Source organism: Vidua macroura, chromosome 14, assembly GCF_024509145.1.
Source record: "Vidua macroura isolate BioBank_ID:100142 chromosome 14, ASM2450914v1, whole genome shotgun sequence".
Classification (NCBI taxonomy): domain Eukaryota; kingdom Metazoa; phylum Chordata; class Aves; order Passeriformes; family Viduidae; genus Vidua; species Vidua macroura.
In genome coordinates this window covers 21,117,667-21,142,096 of record NC_071584.1, presented here as the reverse complement: position 1 = coordinate 21,142,096, position 24,430 = coordinate 21,117,667, and the positions used below count along the sequence as shown (strand labels likewise).

General features: G+C 49.1%; 2 protein-coding genes and 1 long non-coding RNA gene across 4 annotated transcripts in view; all 3 read left to right on the top strand.

The window, feature by feature from the left end:
• Positions 1-426: 426 nt before the first annotated feature.
• On the top strand, positions 427-3,671 carry ZIC3 (Zic family member 3). 2 transcript variants are annotated; one of them, XM_053990201.1, is made up of 3 exons: positions 427-1,475; positions 2,124-2,236; positions 2,780-3,671. In XM_053990201.1, the coding sequence occupies exons 1-3, from the start codon at positions 434-436 to the stop codon at positions 2,960-2,962; spliced, it is 1,338 nt and encodes a 445-aa protein (XP_053846176.1). In that variant the 5' UTR covers positions 427-433; the 3' UTR covers positions 2,963-3,671. The 2 variants fall into 2 exon arrangements, with proteins under 2 accessions (XP_053846176.1, XP_053846175.1); XM_053990200.1 differs by having other exon boundaries at positions 2,124-2,287.
• Positions 3,672-3,765: 94 nt separating this feature from the next.
• LOC128814398 (translation initiation factor IF-2-like) lies at positions 3,766-4,797 on the top strand. The gene is made up of 2 exons (XM_053990202.1): positions 3,766-4,127; positions 4,299-4,797. Exons 1-2 carry the CDS (start codon positions 3,905-3,907, stop codon positions 4,784-4,786), a joined length of 711 nt encoding a protein of 236 aa, XP_053846177.1. The 5' UTR covers positions 3,766-3,904; the 3' UTR covers positions 4,787-4,797.
• A 125-nt stretch (positions 4,798-4,922) lies between these two features.
• The window catches only part of LOC128814567 (uncharacterized), a 63,607-nt gene continuing 44,099 nt past the window's right edge, over positions 4,923-24,430 (top strand). The window contains exon 1 of the long non-coding RNA XR_008439415.1: positions 4,923-5,216. This is a non-coding gene — a long non-coding RNA (uncharacterized LOC128814567). The remainder of the gene's footprint in view (positions 5,217-24,430) is intronic.

The following is a 24,430-nucleotide window of genomic DNA, read 5'->3' as shown; positions in this document are numbered from 1 at the left end:
GGCGCGGCCTGGCCCGGAGTTGGTTTATGTGCGAGGCGCGGACGGGCGCCCCGTCAGTGCCCCGACGGTGCCGAGCGGGAGCGCGGCCGCCCCGCGCCTCCTCGCCCTGCTGCGCCGCCCTGCCCGGCCCGGCCCGGCCCGGCGCGGGGGGCGGGTGCCTGCTTTGGGGCTGGTTGTTTTGGGTTTTGTGGTTTTGTTTTTGGTTTTTTTTTTTCTTGGGTTTTGTTTTTTTTTTTTTTTTTGTTTTTGTTTTGTTTTTGGTGTCGGTCGGGGGGTGCTCGCCTCGCTGCCCGCCCGCGGCCGGGGCCGCGCCTGCCCGCAGCGGGGGGCGGAGTGGGGGTGCATTTTGGGGTGGTTTTGTACTTTTTTGGGGGCGGGCGGGCGGAAGGAGGGGGGGCGGGCAGGCTGCTGCCGCGCCGACGGCCCCGCGCCCATGACGATGCTGCTGGACGGAGGGCCGCAGTTCCCGGCGCTGGGGGTGGGCGGCTTCGCGGCGCCCCGCCACCACGAGATGCCGGGCCGCGACGCCGCCGGCGGCGGCATGGGGCTGGGCCCCTTCGGGGACTCTTCGCACGCCGCCGCCTTCAAGCTGAACGCGGCCCCGCACGACCTCGCCGCCGGGCAGAGCTCGGCATTCACGCCGCAGGCGCCGGGCTACGCCAGCGCCCTGGGCCACCACCACCATCACCACCACCACGCCGGCCAGGTGCCCTCCTACGGCGGGGCCGCCGCCTTCAACTCCACCCGCGACTTTCTGTTCCGCAACCGCGGCTCCGGCATCGCGGACGCCGCCTCCGGCACGGCGCAGCACGGGCTCTTCGGCGGCTCCCCCGGCGGCTTGCACGGCCCCGGCGGCATCCCGGACACCCCGGGCTACCTGCTCTTCCCGGGGCTGCACGAGCAGAGCCCGAGCCACACGTCCCCCACCGGGCATGTGGACAACGGGCAGATGCACCTGGGGCTGCGCGGGGACCTCTTCGGGCGGCCGGATCCCTACCGGGCCGTCTCCAGCCCCCGCACGGACCCTTACGCCGGCGCCCAGTTCCACAACTACAACCACATGAATATGAATATGGGCATGAACGTGGCGGCCCACCACCACCACCACCACCACCACGGCCCCGGCGCTTTCTTTCGGTACATGCGCCAGCCCATCAAGCAAGAATTGTCCTGCAAGTGGCTCGACGAGAGCCAGCTCAGCCGGCCCAAGAAGAGCTGCGACAGGACTTTCAGCACCATGCACGAGCTGGTGACCCATGTCACCATGGAGCACGTCGGGGGGCCGGAGCAGAACAACCACATCTGCTACTGGGACGAGTGTCCGCGGGAAGGCAAGTCCTTCAAGGCGAAATACAAACTGGTGAACCACATTCGGGTGCACACGGGGGAAAAGCCCTTCCCGTGCCCCTTCCCGGGCTGCGGCAAGATCTTTGCCCGCTCCGAGAACCTCAAGATTCACAAGCGGACGCACACAGGTAAGGCCCGTGTCCGTGTGTTCCCCCGCCCGGGACGGAGGGCTCCGCGGCTGCGGGACGGGCTGGGCCGGCGGCCGGCGGCGTGTGAGCTGCGCGGCGCTGCCTCCGCTCGGCCTCCGGAGCGGAGGGAACCATAGAAATGCTAATGAAATCTCATTTTCGGTGACTTCCGCTCCTTTTTTATTTTTATTTTTAGGCCTGATTGGCGTCTCTTCTAATTAAATCGGCGATACTTTTGTCAAAGTATTTTTATTTGCAGCCCCGACTTTCCTTCAGCCCTCCTGCATGGGTGGAGGGAAGAGAGGGGGAAGGCTGGAAGCAAACGTACTTTGGCTTGTATCCTCGAGTAGGTCTTGTAAAGCTGTCGAGCCGCTGAATTTATCTCGGGTCTTCTCCTTTCCCAAGCTCGCCCAGCCGCCTTCCCTGCTGGAGCCCAGCGTGGGCCTGGCGGGAGGTGAGTTAAAAGTCGTAAAGGCTGATCCAAATTTATCCGACACGTAACAAATCTTGCTGTCCATCTTCCCCTTCATTTGTTGTGGTGCTTGTGCATCCCTAAGGTGGGGCGAGCAGGGCAGATGCTGTCCTGGGAGGAGGCGGATGGGGATGGAGAGGGGAACGGCCCTCCTTCACCCTCTCTAAATTTCGCAGGTGAGAAGCCTTTCAAGTGCGAGTTTGAGGGCTGCGACAGGCGCTTCGCCAACAGCAGTGACAGGAAGAAACACATGCACGTCCACACCTCCGACAAGCCCTACATCTGCAAGGTGTGCGACAAATCCTACACCCACCCCAGCTCACTTAGGAAACACATGAAGGTAAATCACCCCGGTGCTCCAGCCCTTTCCTCCCTGAGCAGTGATGCTCAGTCGCCGGCGTGCTCAGGGCTCATTCCCCCAGAGCAGGGCAGAGCTGAGCTCCTTGTTCCCAGCACGGCCCGAGCCGTCCCCGCTGTCTAGGCTGTGGCTGGAGCACGGCCCGGGGAAATGGCGTAGTTTCTTTCCGTGCTGCCGCTGGTGCAAGCGCTGCCCGGTTTGAGGAGCGGGGCTCAGTGCGGGCAGGCTGTGCGGGTGCAGCTGCAGCCCCTCGTGCTGGGATGCCGCAGCCCCCCTGGCCAGGACGCTGCAGCAGAGGGTCCGGGGGCCGCGGCAGGCGTTTGTCGCCGGTGCTCAGTGGCCGGCCGGGCATGAGCTGCCTGATGGCCGGGCAGGGCCGAGCCGCTGCTCCGCAGTGCCCTCCTGCACGGAGGAGCAGCCCAGCGGGGTGCCGGAGGCCCCGAGCTCGCTTCCATCTCTGCCTCTTGGTTTTAGGTGCACGAATCCCAGGGGTCGGACTCTTCCCCTGCAGCCAGTTCGGGGTACGAGTCCTCCACCCCCCCTGCGGTGGGCTCCGCCGGCAGTAAGGACTCCACTAAAACACCGCCGGCCGCCCTGCAGAGTAACCCCGGCCATAACCCTGGACTGCCCCCCAATTTTAATGAGTGGTATGTGTGAAGGCAGCTGCTGCCCGGCCACAGACTGGACCAAATGCATAGGGAACGAGGAAAAAAAAAAGGACAAACCAAGCCAACTGCAGCTCGCTCCCACGGAAATGGAGTTTCCACACCGACGACCGCATAGGGCTACACCTACTTAACTGCCAGGATGCGGGGGGGGGGGGCTCTTTTATTATTATATTATAATTATTACTAATTTTTTTTTGCAAGCCCAGACGCTGGACTAGCCATGTCCTTTTCTCAGGATTAGATTTCTTTTTTTGTTGTAATTTTTTTTCAGCCTCAGTCTTTTCTTTGATTTTCACCCCCCCCCCTTGCCTGAGTCTCTCTTCCTCCAATTCCCCACTTATTTTATTTTTCTTAATTTTTTTTTTTTATTGTCTTTCTTTCGGTGGGATGTTGACATGAGGATGAAAATTCTCCTTCGCCTTAGTGGTGATTGTTTAAACTTACAGTCTTAAACCGTGCCAAAGTCCTGTTATGTCTTGAACTTTCCTTTCTAGCTCTCCTGCTGCTTCTTTCTCTGCTCTTCTCTTTCTCCTTCTCTCTCCAAGCATTACACTTGTGAATGTATTCTCGTCTGATGGGGTCGGTCAGTATTTTTCAGGATGAGGATGTGGTGTTTATTCTGCCCAGATTGTGACGTTTAGTATAACAGTTGCCTTTTTGTAATAACTTTTTTTTGTAAATACATACCCATGATGCCATATTTATCGTTCGTAATTTAATTATTGATACAAAGTGCCGGGAACTGAACAATATTTATGGGGGAGAAAAAATTGTTTTCTAACAAAAAAATACAAACAAACAAACAAAAAAAAATCCAACTCTGTACAGCTTTTGGTTATAACTGCTTTAGCATTAAAAGTTTATTGTTTTGGAAAGAGCCGTTTTTGACCTCCTCCGGGGCACGGGGCAGCGGGTCCCGTCGCGGGCCCGGATGGCGCTGCCACCGGGGCCGGGCCGTTGTCCCCGAGCCGGCGATGCCGGGGGAAGCCCCCTGTTCGCCGCCGCTCTCTCTGCTGTGCCTTTGTCCCCGCCCTCCGCCGCCCGGCGCTTCGCTCCCCCGCCAGCTTCCCGAGCGGCCCGAGGTCGGGCCACGGCGCCGGCGAGCTGGAGCAGCCACGGGGGCAGCGGGCCGCCTCGACGGGGCGGTCCCCACGGTGAGTACCCGGCGGGTACCGGGCAGCGCGGGGTGTGCGGCCGCGAACCGTGCCGGACCGGCCCGCCGACACCGGGCTGCTTGCCGCGGGGGGCCCGGGGGGACCTCGCGGCGGGCAGGACTGTCTCCGTTATCGTCTGGTTTGTTTTGTTCTGTTTTTATTTCTGACTAGGATGCGGAAAAGCCTTCCCGTCTTCAGGAAAGAGGGATCGAGATCAAACGTCTCCCCCGAGAAACTCCTCGGCGTTGCACAGCAGCCCCAGGCAAACTAGAGCGACGGTGGAAACCGCCCCTCCCGGCACATCGCGGGGCTCCCGTTGGCGGGAGGGCGCCGGCTGGCCGGCGGGCTGGCCGCGGCGGCGGCGGGAGCGCCGACGGCCCGGTGCCCCGGCGGGGCGCGGCCAGCCCGGCCGCTCGGCTCCGCATCCTCCTCCGGCAGTAGGGGCTTGCCGCGGGCTGAGCCCAGCCCCGGGGGCAGGCAGGGGCCGCACTACGGCCGCCGCACCTTTGCTGACCGGGGGAGACCCCAGAGCGGCCCGTCTTGAACTTGACTGGGGGCAGAGTGGAAGGACGAGGGGTGGCCCATCCCCTCCTCTTGCCGCAGGGGCCGCTCGGGCGAGCAACCCGCGGAACCTTGCATGCTTTGAAATTTACATTTGAACAAATTTACCCTCTCCTTCCCCCAAAAGGAGGGAAAAAAAAAAAAAAAAAAGGAAGAAAGGTTTCTCGGGCAGAAAAGGGCAGGAGAAAGGTGGATTGCAGCCTCTGCAGCTGCACAGCTAAAACAAAAAAAAAGTACCCCCGAGCTCCCCGCTGGCCCCTTAAAATAGTTCCCGTCGAGGTGTCCGTCTAGACGTGGATCTCTGCTTCTCTTTTGCTGTGAAGTCTCTCTCTCGCTGCGCGCAGAGCCCAGCCCGGTGCCGCTGGCGGAGCGCTGCCGGCCCGGCTCCGTCCGGGGCGCGCGGGACCGCCCTGCACCGCGGCGGGCCAGGAGCAGCGGAGCCGCCGGGGGCCGTCGGCTTTGCCTCGGACACCCACCTGGGTCGTGTCTGCGTTGCTCCGGACCGCGCCAGGCTCGGAAAAGGTGCCGGTAGGCTCGGTTTCGTTACTGCTTTGCTCGGAGCCGGGGAGGCGCGGGGCGCGCAGGGCTCCGCGGGAGCGCCTCGGGACGGGTCCTGCTGCTGTCGGGCCCGAAACGCCGTCCCGGGGTGGGGGCCTCTGCTGTGGCTGGAGCTGTCGGGCCTGGGGAGCCGTGGCCGGGAGGATGTAGCGTCTCGGATCCTGGAGTAGCGGCCCCGCTGGAGGATCAGTGCAGGGGCCGTTTCTGGCCCCACAGCGTCTCTGGCTGGTCCCCGGGGCTTTGGGCCTTGCTGGCAAAGCTGCACTCCTGCCTGCCCCCGCAGGTGCTTCCTTCGACTGGCAGCGCTGCCCCTGCCATTTTTATAGCCAGGACTTAAAACCAGCATCCTGGCTCATTTGGCTTCCCTGGTGTCACGTCCATTCCCCTACCCTCGGGCATCCCCGTCCAGACAGGGCTTGCAGCCAGTTTGCGGAAGAGTGGAGCAAACTGTGGACTGCACCCCACTGAGGTCCCAGGTCCCCCGTGGCCATTCTGCAGCCCTCCAAAAATGGGGCATGGGTTGGGCAGGTGCAGCTCTATGTCTGTGTCTGGTACGAGATGAAGCAATGGATTTGGGGTGGGTTTAGAAAGAGCTGGGGAGCTGCTTGGCTCTGAAACGCTTGCAAAGCCAGGGTTCAGCACCGTGAGGTGGGGCAGGAGGACCATGCCTCCCGAGTGTGGAACGAACGGTGTTCTGGTGGGCGCTGCTGCCAGCGCCTCTGCCCCACCAGCTGCTGCTGGCTCGGACTTGGGAGTGACACCAGAGAAGGGCTGTCTCACCCTGCAGCCTAGTCCTCAGCCTTCATGGACAAATACAAAGTGTTTTTTGTAAAAAGAGGTAAAAAGTCCCTGTTCCTGACCCTTGCCCAGTTGCAGGGAGATATGGAGGGTTCTGGAATGGGAAAGATCCTCTCTCCTGGATGTCTTAGGCTGGTTTTGTGAGTTGGGGAGAGACAGCTCATGATTTTCAAAGTCAGGGCCTGGCAGTGAAGACCTGTGCTCACAGCTTGGACAAAAAGATTACAGAGCTCACGAGGCCAGGACAGTACTGACAGGGCAGGTGCCCTGTTAGCTCAGCTTCTAGTGTGTCATGAAAATGGGACTTGGTCACACCCCAGAAGAGTCCCAGGACTGTTCACCACAAACAGGGGACATATTCTGCTGGCCTCTCCCAGACTAGCAGCTCTCTTGAAGTTGCTGTGCTTGCTTTTGAGAGCAGGATTAGGTGGATTTGTCCCCAGATAAACACAACTCAGGATGGTTTTCTTAAAGGGGTAACGTTGATTCATTGTCTATAAGGAATCTAAGCAGGGGCAGGCGATGAACTGGAGCCATTCCATCTCTGCCATGCTTTATGAGCCATGAACATTTTGATTCCTTTGGTGTCATTGTTTTTGCATATCTGTCTCTGTGTCTGGTGTAATCCTTGGAAAAAAATTTTTGTTTTCAAGCATTGTGCCTGCCATTAGCATGTAGTGGTTGCACACTGTGTGAAGGCAGAGTCCTTAAGGCATTTTGGTCAGGTTGTGTTCAAGTGTCTCGGCTTTACGGCATCAGGAATTAAGTTTCTATAACAAATCTGTTTGCTGTAAAGCTCCAAAGCAGTGGATAGGGTGTAGTATTGTGTGTTTGCATTTTATTTTTTTAATATAATGTTCTCAGATTAAAAGCATCATATACTAACACCAGCTTTTTAAACTGAGTGTAACTTTGACAATTGTTTGATAAATCATCCCTGTTATTTATGATTGTTACTGTGATCACCTGTAAGAAACATATTTCTGCAGTGATGCACTCCTCATTTGAAGAGGTGAAACTCCAGAGAAAGCCTGTATTCTTTGAGAAATCTAATTTTATAATGGAGCATGCAGAAGGAAATAGTTTGTATTGTAGTGACTAATCTGTACATCCCCTGAACTAAGATATTTAGTTAACCTTTCTATGGTGTTTGTATGGGATAAAAATATAATCTGTCTTGTTAATGCCTGCTCACCTGAACATAACTGTAGGCAGTAAAAATGTTTTTGTAAGAGCTTACAGTGGTGAGTGAGAATGGCAAAGCAATGACCTGCCCTGCAGACGTGATAGGAGATGGTTTAGGCTGGCTTTACAGACATCTGTTCTGTTCAAGTCATGGAAAAAAACCCTGCAGAATCCAGAAGACGCAGTTGTCAAAATAGGTGCAGATATATTTTAATATTTAGATGCTAATTTTATTCTCAGAAAAGAAGGTTGTGTGCTGCGTACGTTTTCTTTTAGCTGATACTTTGGTAATGTTTCTCCATTTCAAATGTTTGTGTGAAAAGAAACTTTAATAAAAAGAGCTAGGAAAAAAATAGTTTAGCTGAATGATTTTGGCAGCTTGTTCAATAGTGGCAGCTTTGAAATTGTCAAGGCTCGACTTTGAAATGAGGGGTACGTGGAGTTTCGTTTGAGGGAGATGCAGCCCGTGCGCTGGGGATTCATTGCTGTGCGCGCTGGGAGGGTGTCCTGACCTGGGACAGGGAGACCCAGCGAGGGGAAAAGCCCTGCCGGTGCTGCTGCCTGGGAGGAGGCCGGGGAAGCTGGAGAGCCTCATGTCCGAGGATCGTAAGGGATACGTGCAGAATAGGGCTGTTCCCTCGTTTTTATTGTTTTTCAGAGCGTGGTGTAACCCAGTCTAGGCCTGTGGGGGTTCTGCAGCTACAAAATGGCTCCTGGCAGGGTTTGGGCACCGGGCCTGGCAGGGCGAGGGGCTGGGCAGAGCCCCCGGCCCTCCTGGGGCCGGGCCCGGCCGCTGCCCGCTCCCCTGTGCTGCCCTGCCCGAAGCTGGAGCGTGGCAGGGGAGATGTGCAGCCTCGGTGGGGTTTGGGAGGGGACGGTGTTTCTGTGCAGCCCGTGCCCGGGCAGGTGCGGGCGGGCAGCGCTGCCTGCGCTGCGCAGGCCTTGCGGCAGGAAGGGCTCCTGTGCCCTCCTCACAGCGTGCTGGGCAGCCCCTGGCTGCCAGGGCCACAGCAGGGTGGAAAACGGCAGCGTTTTGGTTTCTGCCGTGGGCTGGCTGCATCTGCGTGCCACACAACAACCCCTTTGGAAAATACAGTTCCATCCGGAACGGCTCGAGAGGCAGGGCATTGACACACAGTCTTTGCCTGACATAAAATTAATTACTAATCTCTGCCTTCTTTAAATTCGTCCCAGCTTCACTCAGACATTATTTCCGTGCAAAATCTGGTGTTTGTTATTTTTTAACGTATTTTTGCCACTTTCTGTAGTTTACATAGCATAATTCTTGTTCTGAGAAAGATGTTGTTCTTTTTGTTTGCTTTTGTCCTTATTTTGATTTTTTTTCTGTTTGTTTTTTTACCTGTGTTAGTAGAATGCTATTGGTTTTAGGGTTTCCACTACTTCAGCTTGTTCTTACTGAAAATAAACTTTTTTTTTGTTTGTTTGCATTTATTAAATCCATGGACTTGAACTTTTCAGGGATTATTGGTAAACTCAAGAAAAAATGTTAAGCTTGTGTTGAGATTGGTGAAACTCAGGCTTAACTATCAGAAACATTTTAATTTGGAGTCAGATATGATCTTTGATTAAGAGAAAAAGCTTCATGCAGCAGGTGATGTGACTGAAGTTTCTCTGAGTCATGCAGAGTGCAGAGTTTGCAGGGAGTGTCTCTGCTGGCTTACTGGTCCAAGGACTCCTGGTGAGGAAGGCAGACATTCCCCAGAATACTCATTTCCCTGCAATATTTTTATTTTTACTAAAAAGAAGATGCTGCAAGAACTTTCTGTGAATCATAATTATTTTAAAATCATATGCCATGTGCACTTGAAATGGATTTGCTCAATTTTACAAGATTATAAAAGAAAATAAAATGGACAATTTTTTTCTCTTTGTCTCCTATTTTTCAGAGCCTCACTATGCAGATTTTATTTTGCTGCCTTTTTTTTTTCCCCCCCCTGGTGACATCTTCAAGGCCAAAGGGGCACTTAACTTGCTTTAAAAAGTCTTTTAAAGTGAGCTTGAGTGTTTGTGTAATTTCATTATTCTGGAGCTTGACTTAGATTTTTTAAAATGAGGCTATTGCAAACATTGTAAAAATTGGCAAAACTGTGCGGTAAAATATATATTTAATTTTTAATCTTGACCCATAGGAGTATTTTAAAATAATACAGCTAGTAGAAGTTTTACTTTAATGGCTTTGCAGCACTCATTTTGTTTTTAAAATGAGATACCAATGTGTCATTGCAATCTGCTACTTTTTTTCTGTTTCCTCTTTGTTCTTTGCTGATGCAGAAGAAGGCGGGCAAAGACCAAAGGAGTTGAAAATGTGCCTTGAAGACACTCCCCATACCTTCTCGGGAGGATGCTGGGCTGAGGTTAAAAAAAACCCCTTTCTGTTGGTGCTCACTTTATGTTGCCGAGGTCTTGATTTCAGAGGAGTTCCCTTTAAAAAATGTCTGGCTGGAAATATTTTTTTAAAAAAAGAAGAAGAATATATATTTTTTTAAATTTAAACATTAGCTCCTTTTTTAAACTGTGAGATTACATGGGGCATTTTTAGAATTATGGTTTGGTAAAGAACTTCCTGTGTCCTGCCCGGGGTGCTGCTGGGGCTGAGCTCTGGCAGCCTCATCTCACAGCCGTGGTCTCTCTGTGTGTTTAACATGAAACCAGAGTGGACCTTGTGCGCTATGTCATGATGTCTGCAGTCAGAGGACAGAGGAGAAAACTACAGAGGGCTCTTCTAAAAGTCCCAATTTCAGACTAAGTCCACTCGATCAGCTTTATAAAAATTTATAACTCAAAACTCCAGAAATTTGTAACACAAACCTGAGCAATTGTAGTAGTAAAGCAAAGTTTTGTTGTTATTTAATTTTCATCCAAGCTAGGGAAAAAAAATTATAGAACAATAGGTTATATCAGTACCTTAGTTGTATCACACTTATATTTCTAGATTTTGTGGTTTTGCTGTAGAGTAAGAAATAGTTCCCTTCCAGATTGACAGTAAATTGCACTGAAAAAATTAAACTGGCATAAATGCCCCCTACAAAGTATAAAATCACATTTGTATTAGTGAAACATTAATGCCCTGAAAATGCGTTTTCTTCTTTTTGTTAGTTTTCTGCTCTTCATCTTGGCCAGTCTTTTACAAAAGGCTGGTTGTCAGTACAGCAACGGGACTAAATCATGCTCCGTGGAGAGGCTGACGCAAGGAAGGGGCATTGGAGAAATACTGCGTTTCATAAACAAAATCACTAGAGCATTAGGAGAGCAAACATGTGGTTTTATGAACATAGTTATAAATATTTAAACATGCAAAATGAAAATGTTACTAAATATCTGTTTTTCATTATCTTTCGATGAACATTTTCATTCTTGGAAGCGTTGCTGGCTGTCTGCACAGAGCGATCACCACCCCCTCCCCAGAATGAATGATGTGTAATGTGAAAACGTGTTAAAATGCACAGTTGTTTGTAATATCTTCTACCAAAGTGGAAGACATTCTACCAAATTTGGTATTCTACTGAATCGCAAAATATTCTTGCCCAGCAAACAGGCAACCATCCTGATCTGTCAGCAGCTTGCTTGCTGGATGTTATGAAAAATCTGAGAATGGTTTAGAAAATATAAGATGTCACTCAACGAGGTTGGAGTCATGGTCTACCATCCTTTCTCCGTCAGAATTCCTACAGAAGTCAACAAAAGCTCAGGCTGCTGATTTCATCATTAGCAACGTATTATTTTGACGTGTCAACAAGCGTGGAAGAGTTCTGTGTGTCTCTGCGGAAGGGGTGGAAGGCTGCAGCAGGAGGTTTGGGTGGCAGCCTGGGCTCTGCCCTTGGCGGGCTCTCCGTGCGGGTTGTACTCTCACGGGTGCTGCACCTTTCAGCAGGGGTGAGGCAGGCAGCGGGGCACGCGGGTTGTGCAGCCCGGCCCGCGTGCGTGCAGGCCTGGGAGCAGGAGGCCAGGCCGTGCCTCAGTGTGCCTGCTGAGGCCGGTGTCTGACTCCTCAGACTCAGCGCAGGCAGCCGGCTCTTGGCTTCGCTCCTCCATCTCTGCCTCCCCACCAAGCTCTTGCTGTGCATCTGAAATCAGGTGCCAGATGAGATTTTTTTTTATGTACCAGAGAGCCCATTTTATATTAGTCCCATACTTAATGCTGGCTGTGCTGAGTTTCTGGTGGAGGCACGGCCCCGGTGCGCTGGCGCATCCACACGCACGCGCACGCTGTTTACTATTCCTCCTGCAATTGCTCCCACCAATAAATCTGCACTTGCTGTAGCCAGGATGGAAATCTTTGAGACAAAGGACTTGAATGGGCAGTTTTTTATTGCTGTTATAGAGTAGAAGGCCCCAAGCTGGGGACTACTGCATGCATGAATGCTGCCCCCCTTGGCTTGGTACTGTCTTCTGTGAGCTCTATACCAGTACCAGAGACTGTTAAGGGGAGAGGGCCCCAAGGCTGGTATTTCCCCATTTCAATTCCTACTCCTCTGACTGCAGCAAATCCCAAAGAAATGATGGCTGAGAAGTAAACTTGGAGAAGAGTGTAGAAGGGGCAGGCTGTTGGGTAGCGTAGGGGATGCGTGGGAGGGCAGCACAGAAACGTGGGAATGAGGAACGGAGGAACAAAAGAGATGCGGGTTGGCGAAGGAGGAATAGTGGAGTGAAAAGCGGCCAGGCTGGTGCAGCAGTGAGGAGCTGCTCCTTGTCCCTGTGTGTGAATACATCCAGCTGAGCCTTTTGCATTTGCAGGCTGTTCAGGCAGAGCCCCCACAAAAGTGTGTGAGTCTCTGGAGACGTGCACAGGGTTTGCCCTGTGGGAAGAAGCGTGTGGTGCTGGGGGTGAGGGATGCTGCAGGCTCCATGCTGCTGGCTTCCATGCTGCAGCCATGCAGGGCTGCTGTGTGTGCAGGGCTGGGCACAACTCGGGGTGAGGGATGCTGCAGGCTGCTGGCTCCCACGCTGCAGCCATGCAGGGCTGCGGTGGGTGCAGTGCGTGGGCACCCGTGGTGCCGTTCCTGTGCCGGGGCTCTGGGGTGGGGATGGGGCTGAGTCCCTCAGTGAGCCGGGCCTGAGCTGCAAGGGGGAGAGAACGGGCTGCCGTCCTGCCGGCAGCTTTGTGCCCACTGGCTCGGGGGCAGAGGGGCCCTCAGGGAGCTGTTGTTGCCTTCCTGCTCCCCCATGGCTCCCACTAGCCCCCGTTGTTGCAGGCCACATGTGAGTGCTGCCCTGGCGAAGGGACTGGGGTTGGCTTCTCAGCAGCAGGAGCGGCGGTGCTGTGCTCCATCTACTTGCGTCAATGCAGACCTTTCCATGGACTCCAGTCGGGGTTGGATCAAGCTTTGCATGATTGTGGCCCTTGTGCATTTCAAAACTGTGTTAATCTATATCTGGATCCCAATGGGGGCACTCGGGATGAGCTGAGCTCAAACAATCCTTGGCAGGAGGGATGGACTAGAGTTGGCAAGGATTTTTGTCCCATTATTGGTTACTCGGAGGAAGGAATTTACGCACCATTTTAATATATGACAACTTGAGGTCTGTCATCTTTAGCCTATTAGAAAAGCCTCATTTTTAACAAATCCCAGAGCGTTTACCAGGCATGGTGCTGCAGCTGGGTTGAGACTGCATGCTGGTCCTGGGCAGAGGCACAGCACTGCTCTCTGTCTCTTTAGACATAGAGCAACTTCTGCTGCCAGGTCAGCCCTGTGGGTGCCAGCCCCAGCCCTCCGGGCTGCTAAGCTCTCACTCCCATTTGACCCTGCCAGCAGGAGAGGTGGGAATATTGGGGCAGAGAAAAGCAGTCACAGTGCAGCTCGTAGAGCAAACTCTGCTGAAAGCTCTTCCCGACCAGTTAAATCTGCCTGCGTGTACTCAGCAGGTTTAGCCAGGGTTGTTTACCAAGCTCAGAGGAGACTTGCCTGTCTGCACTAAAATCTTCAAAACATGTCCCAAAGACCCAGAGAGAGATTTTACACACTCTCAGTCAGTTTGCTCTTTTCTCCAGTGAAAAATCCAGATGGGTGCTTGTCTTGAAAACTGGTTTGTATGAAGTCACACTTTCTGCTTTATATTTCTGGATTTCTACAGTAGAAGAATTAAACTCATAAAGATTTTCCAAGATTATTTAGGCTTGTTGTATCAAGACCAAGAAATTAGTCCAGATAACCAGAAAATGGCTAGGAAGGATGGAAGAAATATGTTTGGGGTTTTGTGTTGTTTGAATGTTTTGGGGTTTTTTTGGGAGGGGGGGTTGTTTTGGGTTGTTTTTTTTTTCTTTATTCTCTGTTTGGGTTTTTTGTTTTGTTTGTTTTTTTTTTTTTTTTTTTTTTTTTTTTTTGTTTTGGAGGAGGAAAGAATTTTAAAATAGTTTTCTTTGTTTTAAAAGCATTAGTTGTATTTTCATTAACCAGCAAAGCACCCAAGTACTTAGCAAACCATTTCCTTCAAAAACATGAAGAGAGTGCTGAAATAATCAACCAAAAGAATTGGTGTCAGCCTTAGACAAACAACTGTGTTTCTTGGTAATCTAATGCCATTTTAATATCTTGCTTTTAATGCAGCTGAGAGAATGGTTTGATGGACAAGGCACTGATGCTCACGAACCTGAGTTCAGTTGTTAGGGCTATGTCAGAAATTATTTTTCACAGCCAAGTGTAGTTGGAGTGTCAGCTCCCATTAAGTATATTAGGGTGTCAGAGGTTCAGTGCTAGCACACCATGTTTTGTAGCCTTTGGTTTGCTTCTGTGGCAACAAAACCAGAAGGTCTTTGGTTAACTTCTGACCACTGACATATTAAATGAAGATGAGCATTTGAGCAACATCAGTGATTTCAATTGACTCATCAATTGCCATTGCATAGCAGTCCTCATGTTTCACTTTGGTAACAAGCTCATCTGCCACATCTGATGCCAGCAATTCAGTCCTTCAAACAAATGACATGTTTGATAAAGAAATCTTTTAAAATTCATTATGCACTTTGGCTTTTGTCTTTCCTTTTAATACAGCATCTGTTGCAGCCAGGATACATTCCTTGATCGTTTCTGAGTCTGCAATTATTTTTATGCCTGCCCAGTGTCCCGGAGATGTGAAACGAAGCTGCCATGCTATGCTGCTGAGCCCTGAAACTCTACACAGACATTCAATTTAATCTCTTGGAACAGACTGCATTAAAGTAGTGTCATCAATGCACACTTGTGATAAAAAGACGACATGAAGAAAGACAGTGAACTAAAAGGCCCTGCTTTTTTTTCAGGGAAGAAAATAGGATATCTGTCCCTTCATTTGTTTCATGGCTTCCTTGTGCAGCCATTTAAATTCAGCAGAAGGCTCCATGTGTCTAAACTTTATCCTGAGCATTTTCTTCAGTGCTGGAAAGGAATACAGTTAAGTGTCCCAGGGGGAATTTTATAGAAAATGCTATGTGCAATGTTAATGACTTGGGACGTGGTTGTACGTTTTTCCATAGAGAGCCAGTAGGGAAACAAATACAGGACTCGATGAGAAGTGTTCTGCAGGAATCCACTGCTCTGTGGCTTCAGAGACTGGCAGAAGGATAATGAGGGCTTTAACCCCAAGTGCCCCCTTGTGCCTCCGTCCTGCTCCATGCCAGAGCCCTGTGAATATCTGGAGCTGGAAGAAATGACAAACTTCTTGGGTGCCACAAGAGATTGCATCAGCATTACTGATCCCTACTCGTCTCGTTACTGAAAATGCATCAAGCAGCTATTTGGGTCAGACTGCTAAATTTGTAGACACGGAGTGTCAAGAAGCCTTTTTGTCAACTTGGTACCGTTTAGTGTTATTTGTCTTCAAGTTCAAAGCAATCGTGGCCTCAGACTTGTGATATTTTCTGCCCTTTCCCCTTTCTGTTGGCTCAGACCTCTTCCCTTTGAGGTCAACATCAAAATAAAGATGTATGTTTCCTCAGCCTGACCATGGCTCTGACTCTTTAGATCAGCAATCCTATAGTCCATATGTCTTCCCATCTGTCAACTGGCATTTGAAGCCAGCTTGCTCCTCTATTCTTTCAGACAAGTGTGAGAATCAGGAGTTTCTTTAATGACGGTTTCAGGCCTTAAAGCATTTGCTAAGATACTACCTATTAAGATCCCTTGATGGCACCTTGAATAGACATCAAAAGCAACTGAGTTCACTCCACGAATCTGATTCCTCAGTCAGTTTAGGGCATTGAGAGAGGGGTGGGGAGGGCTCAGGAGGGTATCGTGCTCCCGCAGTTAGGAGACAAGCTTGGGAAGTCCGAGCCCTGGCTTCTGGCAGTGACAGAACGCAGCAAACAAGCACTGCTGAATCCCTCCAGTGGTGGCTGTGCTCCAGCTACCTGGGCTCCTTGGGTGCAAGATGCAGATCTGTGCAGCGAGGCCTGGTGGCTTTGCCTGTGCCCTTTAGGGTCTGAGCTGTGCCTGGTTTGAACAAGCGCTTTTTGGTGCTGCATTAATACCTGTGTCTACACCTTTGGCTGAGAGATTACTCAAAACCTGTTAGTCACATAAACAAAAATCTGATAGTAAAAAAATATTCTTCTCATTAATAATTACTACCAGGCTGCAATTTGTCTCTTATACTTTGGAGAGCTGCTAATAATGGGAATCTGTTTGCTGCTTCACCACTGGGACTGCATGAAAAGTGATGTGGAGAGATGCTGCCTGCACAGCATGATCACAGCAAGGTGGTCACTTTTTCTGGGGGCACAGTTTGACTTTCAGACTCCCCCATTCTTTATGCTTGTCAGGAGATGATGCAAAGCCCTTGGAATATTTGGGAAAGTGTTTGCTCTGGTGGTGCATTTCTCCAAGTGACTATCATAGAGAAATTAGTGGGAAGCTGTGGACATTATTTCAAGCCCAAAGCCTAAAAGTCAAGGCCTTGTTGGATGGGGGGCTGGAAAATGCAGGGTGCTTACCGTGGGAAGGGTGGTGGAAGGCATTCCCCAGGGACCCTCCACAGCCAGTGCTAACAAAAGTTGCTGTTTGTTTATGGGACCCAAATGTCTGAGAAGAGCTGAAAAGCGCCAGGATGTGGCTGAGTGCCGGAGGATGGTGTCACAGCACTGACTGTCAAGTAAAACTTGACTTGCTGGAGTCAAGGACACCATATGTCCTTAGCTTTGTGTTGGAGCCTCTTGAAGTGTGAGCATGAACCTGAAGTCCAGACAGAGACTTTCTTTGGCCTCAGTGTCTTTAACTGCAGTCATAATGTAATTTCTGCTCCCTGAGCAAAAACAGCTGCTCTGGCTGCCTGCTCTGGAGCCTCACTGCCTTCAAATCAAATCGGGTGGTTAGTCAAAACCTGGGGCATGTAGATTGTTTCTTTTTAGGATGGAAAACAGAAATTACTTTGATGCAATTATATGTCTTCACCCAGAAGATGCACCAGCTCCTGGACATTGCCGTCAGCAAAACATCAAGAGTCATTTTGTGTTCCCACTCCAAGCCAGCTCAAAAGTGATATCTATCTGAGACTGTCATTGGTCTTATTTAAAGGCATTTGGCTTTCTGCTCTTATTCTCTGCCTGTACTCTTGGTGACCCGCTGTTTTTCTTTTACAACCCCCACTCAGTCTATTTTGTCTCTTTTACATGACGATACTCAGCCAAATTTGTCTTCAACACAGTAATTTTTAGTGTGAATCCATATCTGCCTTTTTAGGGGATAGTAGTGATGGTGACGTATACTTGTGGTTGCAGCAGAAGCTGCTATTGAGTTGGATAAAATAGGATGAATGCTGTATAAAAAGCCTTCAGAGAACTGTGAAATCTCCATGCTCTCTTCCTTGTTCTCCTGGGAACACTTGCACAAAGAGTATTTTTAATGTGAAGCAAAAAGGATTCTGAGGAATACTCATTAACATTTTGTTTCTGCAAAGATACATGATTATCACAAGGCTGCAAGGGACATGTATTCAGTAAAGCTCTTAAATGTATGCTTAGTTTTATGTATATGCTTAAATCTTCCTGATGGCCCCTGCTTTGCTGAATTGACTTATTAACCAATCCAAAACCAGGTATTTGATGGAGCTGATTTGTACTGCTCAGGTATGATGCACGTCTCCAACCTCACTGCATAATAATACTCTGTGAGCAGTGAATCCTCTCAAACAAGTGTTGCAGTGACTGGGTGAATTACACACCCACAAATAATTTGTATCATAATTGTGAACAACAAACCATAAGAGTAGGATTCCGCCAGAGAGGTTGGAAGGGGAAAGAACATCAGAGTCATCATATGCTACAGCTTGTTTGCTTCATGTGCCTTTGTAGTGGGAGCCCAGATGGAAAACATCCGGCGAAGGTATTGCTTCTCCATTCTCCATGGCCACTGTGGAAGCTCCAGTGCCATGAATAAAGATCTGATACGGGCTGCAATCTTTGTCAGACACTGGCTATATCCCTCAGGGCATGTGCAGGCAGCCCCATTTCCTGCTGCCTGCTCCGAGCTGGTTAAACCCAGCACAGCCTTTGTCAGGAAGAGTTAATGCAGTAGCATGGTGGTGAGTCTCAGCTACTTATCTTGTCTGAACGCAGGAGAAAGCGTGTCTGTCTGTGCCTCTTCCTGCATGTCTGTGGAAGGTGGAGTGCTGGGCTTGCTTGGCTGTGTCGTTAGATACTGCCCTAGATTCACTAAAGAGTAAAGATTTCCCATTTGTGCGAAAGAGGAACATGTTTTGGTGGCACAAGATGCAGCGGAAGTAAGCAGACATGACAGAAGGGCTTCCAGGCTTGCTGGAGTTCTCATATCTTGTCACAGGGGGAACCATACACTCATTTTTCATGAGGTCCCCATTCTTCCAGTGGTTGTAATCCACTTTCTGTGCCTCTTTCTATATGAAACATTTGGTTCCTTTTAGCAGTTGCTTGGGTGGAATAATGAAATCTAGGAGTTGGAAACAAACAAACAAACAAAAAAGTCCCCTCCCCCAAAAAATTGCATGGTCCTAGCTATTTCTTTTATGAAAATGAAATGTTCTGAAGATGTTTTGTATAGCTGAGTGTCATTTTGAGTCACTTGAAGCATACTGAAGCTTTGACACGATGTCACTGGGAACTGCAGTTTCTGTCACTGTGCAATGGATGGTTTACTAAGACGTTCATTAATGTAATACTTCTAAATGCTGCTGCAGCCTCAGAGTGTGATCCAGTGCAGACCAAAAGCCCAAGTGTCTCTCCTGGGAATGAGAAGCTCCAGGTTCTGGTTCTTAATTACAGGATTCTCTGTTTTACATACGAAGAACATTGAGGAGCAGAGGTCTGGCTCAAGGACGTCCATGGCTGCAGTGTTCAGGTGCTGAAGCCAAACAAACTCATCAGGGTGATGGTTCGGTACCGGTTCCGTACCCCGGGGCAGGACGGCAACAGTCAGCCCCCCTGCTTGGACACAAATACTAATTCAAGCGGGCCTCTTGTCCCTGCAGGGCAGGGTCAGCAACTTCAGAATATGACAAGTACTTAGTAATTGTCACTAAAGATCAGTCACCCAAGAAGAGCACTGTTTTCTTTAGACTAACTGGCCAAAAGCATCGTGGTTTAATTTCAGGAGGGCCAGGGGTGTTACACTGCTGTTTTTTACATCACCATTCATTTTGACTGTGCTGCAACAACAGGTTACGTATTATGTGTGTGTAATTGGGGGTATTTTTATTAGTTGATGGAAAGATAGCTGTGTAATTAATGGACTGGGTAATTTGTTCTAACAATAAGCCATATTGTGACATGATTGCTGAACAATTCTACCTTAGCAGAAAAAGAAACATTTACAGAATAGAACTCAGGGTTTCTAAGAAAGCTGTGCTTGACCTTTGGTGAAGACTGGAGCTGGTAGCACCTGTTAGCATGAAGCAAATGAAGATGGTGTATCACTGCTATTTATATGACAGAGGTCGAGCATTATAAACGTGTCACTTCTTGCATTAACACATCTTCCAAGGGCACAGAGCTGGTGTAAAAAATATGGAACTAAAAATGGTTAAACTCCACTCAGCATTTGACATAAGTATTCTTTCTCAGCACGTAAGTAATGTGAATGTTATGTTGCACAAATACTTAGAGCTTCATTTACCCTCATCTTCTTTTCATTATTTGCAGGAGGTCTTGTTCTCTGATGGTGTCCTGAAAAATACAAAGTGGATATTATTCTTATCTCCGCTGCTGATATTTACTGCTGATAAACAGACTCAGTAAAACGGGAACAAATGTTTGTTTCATAATCCTCCTGCAACCGCTGCCTTCATTATATATGAAGAACACAGAGATTAAGTCTGCCATTTGCCAACAGCATGTTTCCAGTTTCCGTGTATATGGTACTCACAAGCAACTGAATATTAGTATTAACCTGTACTTGGGCTGAAATATATATTTTTTTTCCTTCTTGGGTAAGCTATGAGGATTAATTATTGATGTACTCACTCCAGCCTTTCAACCTGGCTTGGATTGCAATTTTCCCCCCCATGCTGCAGTATCTGAAGTATGTTTTCTCCTCAGTGGAGGTGAAGTTTGTGCTGCAGTGAATTGATCTTTGCCTCCTTAGAAGTTTTATATTTTTAAAATATTTTTGTGCACATGGGCAAAGTCCATTTTCTGAAAACGGATTTCTTTTTATCGCAATATGTTATTAGACCACATCTTAAGAGTTAAAGTTTTATCATAGTCAGATTCTATTTGCAGATAGCATCATGTGGAGACTGTTTTCAAAAGCATTAACTCAAACCACACGGATGCACAACTATTTTAGAAGATGAGAATTTACACGTGCTTTTTATTATAATGCACATAAAACTGAAGTATAATACAGTAGGCTTGGCAATAAAACAGAGTAGTCAATATATAAATTTTATGCCTGGTTCTTTAGATTAATTAACTGCTTTTCTTGATGAATTGAGGATGAATGAGTAAAACCACAATGATCTGATTAGATACTAAATCACTTGTTTTCTGGCAATTCAGAAATTATGTATCTAGTTCAGTTTTGTTTTGGTGTTTTTTTGTTTTATTTTTTCTTCCACTGGAACAACTCGATAACCTTCTTGTGCTAGCCAAACCACTAAAGAGGCATTGTCAGTCTCTTCAAGTTCCCTATTGTTCTCAGAAAATCACTTCCTTAAGACATATCCATATGTTGAGGGTCTCAGTAGTACTTTGTGGGAAACAAAATTATGGATTAAATTCATTTAGTCTGTAACACCACTGAAGCTGGATTCAGCTGGCACAAATACCTCTTGATGCTGTTAGAGCAGGGGGGAGTCTGCCTTTGCCTTCTCTTTTCTGGCACAAGAAATGGGGAGAGGTCAGTAGTCAATAAGGACAGCTGCCGGTGAGGGAGATTCCTCAGGCTGAGATTTCAGGTTGATCCACTTCATACATTTGGAAGCTCAGGTTTGAATTTAGGAATATAAATGAGGTCAGTGATTTTCCAAATGAGGTGAACAGCCAGACGACCTCCTTCTGTAGAGCAGGGTCCATATGTGTTTGTGGCAGAGGGAGACCTTTTCCATTTTAGAGGCAGTGGGAAGAAAAAATACTGATGGGAAGCTGCCACAAGCCAGACAAGCCTCTAGAGGCTGGCAGGGAAGGAGTTAATCAGCCCCTTGACAGCAGCTAGAGCAAGGCCTGTGCAGCAGGTAGTGAATTGTAGGATGGTTGGGATGGGCCAGTTGGGAGAAATGAGCTGATTCCTTTGGGGTGGGGTCTGTATAAAATAGTGTCTCAGCAGAAAGGTCTGTTGGAGAGGCAGCTTTGGTTGTAAGGAGTTGTGGTTCAGCCTCTTCTTACAGATTTAGGTGAGAGAAACTCTGTTTTGCACTTTTCTTCAGAGTCCTTCTAGTGCTTCTCAAAGAGGTGCTGCTTTTGCAGTGAAGGTCTCCCTTCTGTCTGGTGAGAGTGGGGGGTGGTGATCCTCAGGCTCTGTGGCATCTCCTTTTGGTGCTCCAGTTCCCAGCTGAGGGGGCAGATTGGCCACCATGGAATGGAGCCGTTGCAGAAGCTAGCTGAGATAAACTCTCCCATGAGAAAAGATGCTTGTCCTGATTCTCCCTTCCCCTACCATTTTCTGTAGCTGCTGGTCCAGAGCAAAAGTGGTGTGGATTATTCCAGGAATGAGTGGTTCCTGGAGGGTGGAGGGCTATGGCATCCTGTGTCCACAGGGAGCTCTGGGGTGGTGGTAGAGCCCCTCCATACAAAGGGTGAGTGCTGTGAAGAATGGGAATACCTGCATTTAAGGCTGTAAGGGCTAAATCTGATGGAGATGGTGAACCCTCCAAGGTGGAAGGAGCAGCTGCTGTAGAGGCAGTTGGAAAATGCAGAGTGTTGTGAGACTTTTGCCAGGGCTCTGGGACAGTTCTTGTGGCAGGGAGGACAGGATCACCAGGGCAGCCCAGGGTGTTTCAGTGTGTGCAGCTGTGTTGTGGCTCACATCGGTGAGGGCTGAAGTGGAGGGAGAAAGAAAATGAGTGGTGGAATTGAAGAAGGTGGCAGCACTGACGTAGTGGTGAGCTGGCGAGTGCAAGCTGCAGGCATCTCTCAGATGGGTGGGAAGAAAGGGAAGGAGACATGTGGCATGCAGAAAAAAAAAAAAAATTAAAAACTCAGTCAGAGAGGTCAGAGCTTGAAATGAGCCTGCCAGGAGTGAGGGTCCTGTTCTGGGGATCCTTTGCATCCAGAAGCTGCCACGGCATGCGCAGACCTCTGTCTGGTCCCTTTTCTTCCTTGGTAGCGTCTTCCCCCTCCCCCTCCTCCTTTGTCAGGCAACTCGTTAACACTTATTAGCAAGCATCTTCAAAAGGCCAGGAGGGGGGAAAGGATGGGAGAGGAGCTGAGATGGCTAAAGGAAATGATTAGGAGATTCCTTTTCCTTTCTGCCTATTCAGGCTTTAATGACCAGCCCTTGCGCTGTCTGTGCCCTGCATTGTGTTCCAGCCCTGCCCTGGGACCCAGCACCCTGCTACGCCCGGCACTGATCCGCTCTGACATCTGGGGCGCTGGGGTGCCCACAGCCGCTAACCTTTCTCGTGCTGGGGTGCTCGCTGGGCTCTGCTCTTCTGGCTGCCCTTGGCATCGACGGCAGTGCTGTGCCAGCTCTGCTTCAGTCTCCTGCTGGCTCACCCCTCCGAGTGTACCTTCCTCATCGGTGTCATCAGAGCTGGGCTGCCTCGCTGCATGTGCCCTTGTGTGCTCCTGCCTGGAGACTGATCTCTGCTTATGTCTGAGCGTGGCTGGTCAATCCCGGCTGTCCAGCGCCAGGGATCTGCTGAGCCGCAATCGGGTTTTGTGGACAGGATTGTGCTTGCCTGACAGGGAGGAAAGAGGGTTGAATAAAGGTGACAGAATTTGGCCCATAGTTTTCTATTTCTGCCTTGTAGTTCCAGCTGCAGTGCATGTTCAGTGGCTTCCCCTTGAGCTAGTTATCTGGAGCTGAGACTTAATCCCATCCTAGAGGATGGCAGAGCTCCCGTTGGTGTTGGGAGGAGTGCCCTGAGCAGCAGTGCTGTTCTGTGCTGCTCTGTTGTGGAGTGTGGGTTATATTTGTTCTGCTCTGCCCATCTGAGTCTTCACCCTTTCCATGTTACAGTACAGGAACAGATCCTGGGATGGTTTTTATGCATTAGTGAACTCCACAGAGAAGGATTGATCTCTCAAAAAACTCCTCTAACTTGGTAATGACAACCATCCCTCCTCCCCTCCCATCCAGCAGACGAAAACTGAGAAATTTGCAGAAGTTGCTGAAGTTCTGCATCTACCAAGGACTCTCTAGGCATAAAATACCAGTCTATGTTGTCTTTTCACATAGCTTCTGCCTTTTCCTGCAGGAACAGCACCTTGGCATCTGGAGAGCTGGGTGCCAGCAGCACATGCTCGAGCAAGCAGGTGACCTTCCGTGCAAAATTCCTGCTTTGCAGAGGGGAAGAAAGGTTTCATAGATTTCCTGCCCCTACTTGATGTTCTTTAAGTGGGGGTGTATATGTGTAACTGCATGCAAGGCAAAGCCTTTATCCCAGGAATGGGTACTTTGGGACAGATACTTAAAATGTAAGTAACTCAGAATATCCGTGTGTGGGTTGTGGGCTGGAGTTAAAGGTCTAGGGTGCTTCTTGAAGTCAGCTCTGACTCTGAAAGGCAGTGCTGCATCTGCTCTGGGCCGTGCTGCAGACCTGGCGTCTCTGCTGGGCTTCTTCAGTGTCTTCTACTGACCTGCTGGTGCAGATGTGTGCAGTGACTCTGTGCCACCTGCCAGCACCTGCAAAGAGGCTTTGCTTATACCGAGGATAGATGTGATTCTTAGTAATAGAAAGTCATTTGCTCCAGAAGATGTTTTGAGGGCTCTGGCTCACTCCTTGGGGATATAAAGTCTTTGGGGCAGTGACTCTGTGTAGAGACAAATAGAGGCTTGGTAAATCAGGGGATGTTTTTTTTACTGTTGAGCCCAAGTGGCAAAGGAAATTTACTCAGTTTGTTGACAGTTGTGTCAGCATCAAAGATGACTACAAATTTGAAATGAAAGGGAGTAAGTGATTTAGTTTGTTCTGGTTTTTAGCTTGTAGAACATACCATGGGTAATGTGGAGAAAAAGCAGACCAAAGAGCTGCTGGTGGCTGGCTGGAGTATTCCTGCTCATATTCCTGCTCCGAGTGCCGGGAGCCTGAGTTCACACCGGCTCCTTCTTTCAACAACTTATTACTACAGTCTGCTGAGAGTGTGAGCCAATCTCCTCTGTGTCAATAGCTGAGGGTTTAATTTTAAACAAGGGGAAAAGTGGATTTTCAGATGAATAGTGGAAAATTGGATATATGCATGGAAAAAAAGCACAGAGAAGAATTGGTGAGCTGGAAAAAATAGACAAATATTATTTTTTGGTGTTTTTCAGAGTATATTCTTTATCTGGTACTTATTCCATGCAGCATTTTGGAAAGTATTTGGCAGATGCATAGAAGTAACCTGTAGGATACTTTGTAATCAGATGTCATAACTTAGATTAATTTACTGCCTTCAGAAATAGCTGCAAACAAATGCACTGATTAATGTGTCAGTATAAAATTTGTGTGGGGAAAGAGTTATAACTGTAGAATACAGGAAATATTTAGGACAGACATTTCAAAAAAATTATAGCTTCTAAGTAAGAGAAGAGGGGTAACTTCCGATTATGCGTTTTATTAACATCTCCTTTTTAGCTCTATAAAATGGTAACAATTTT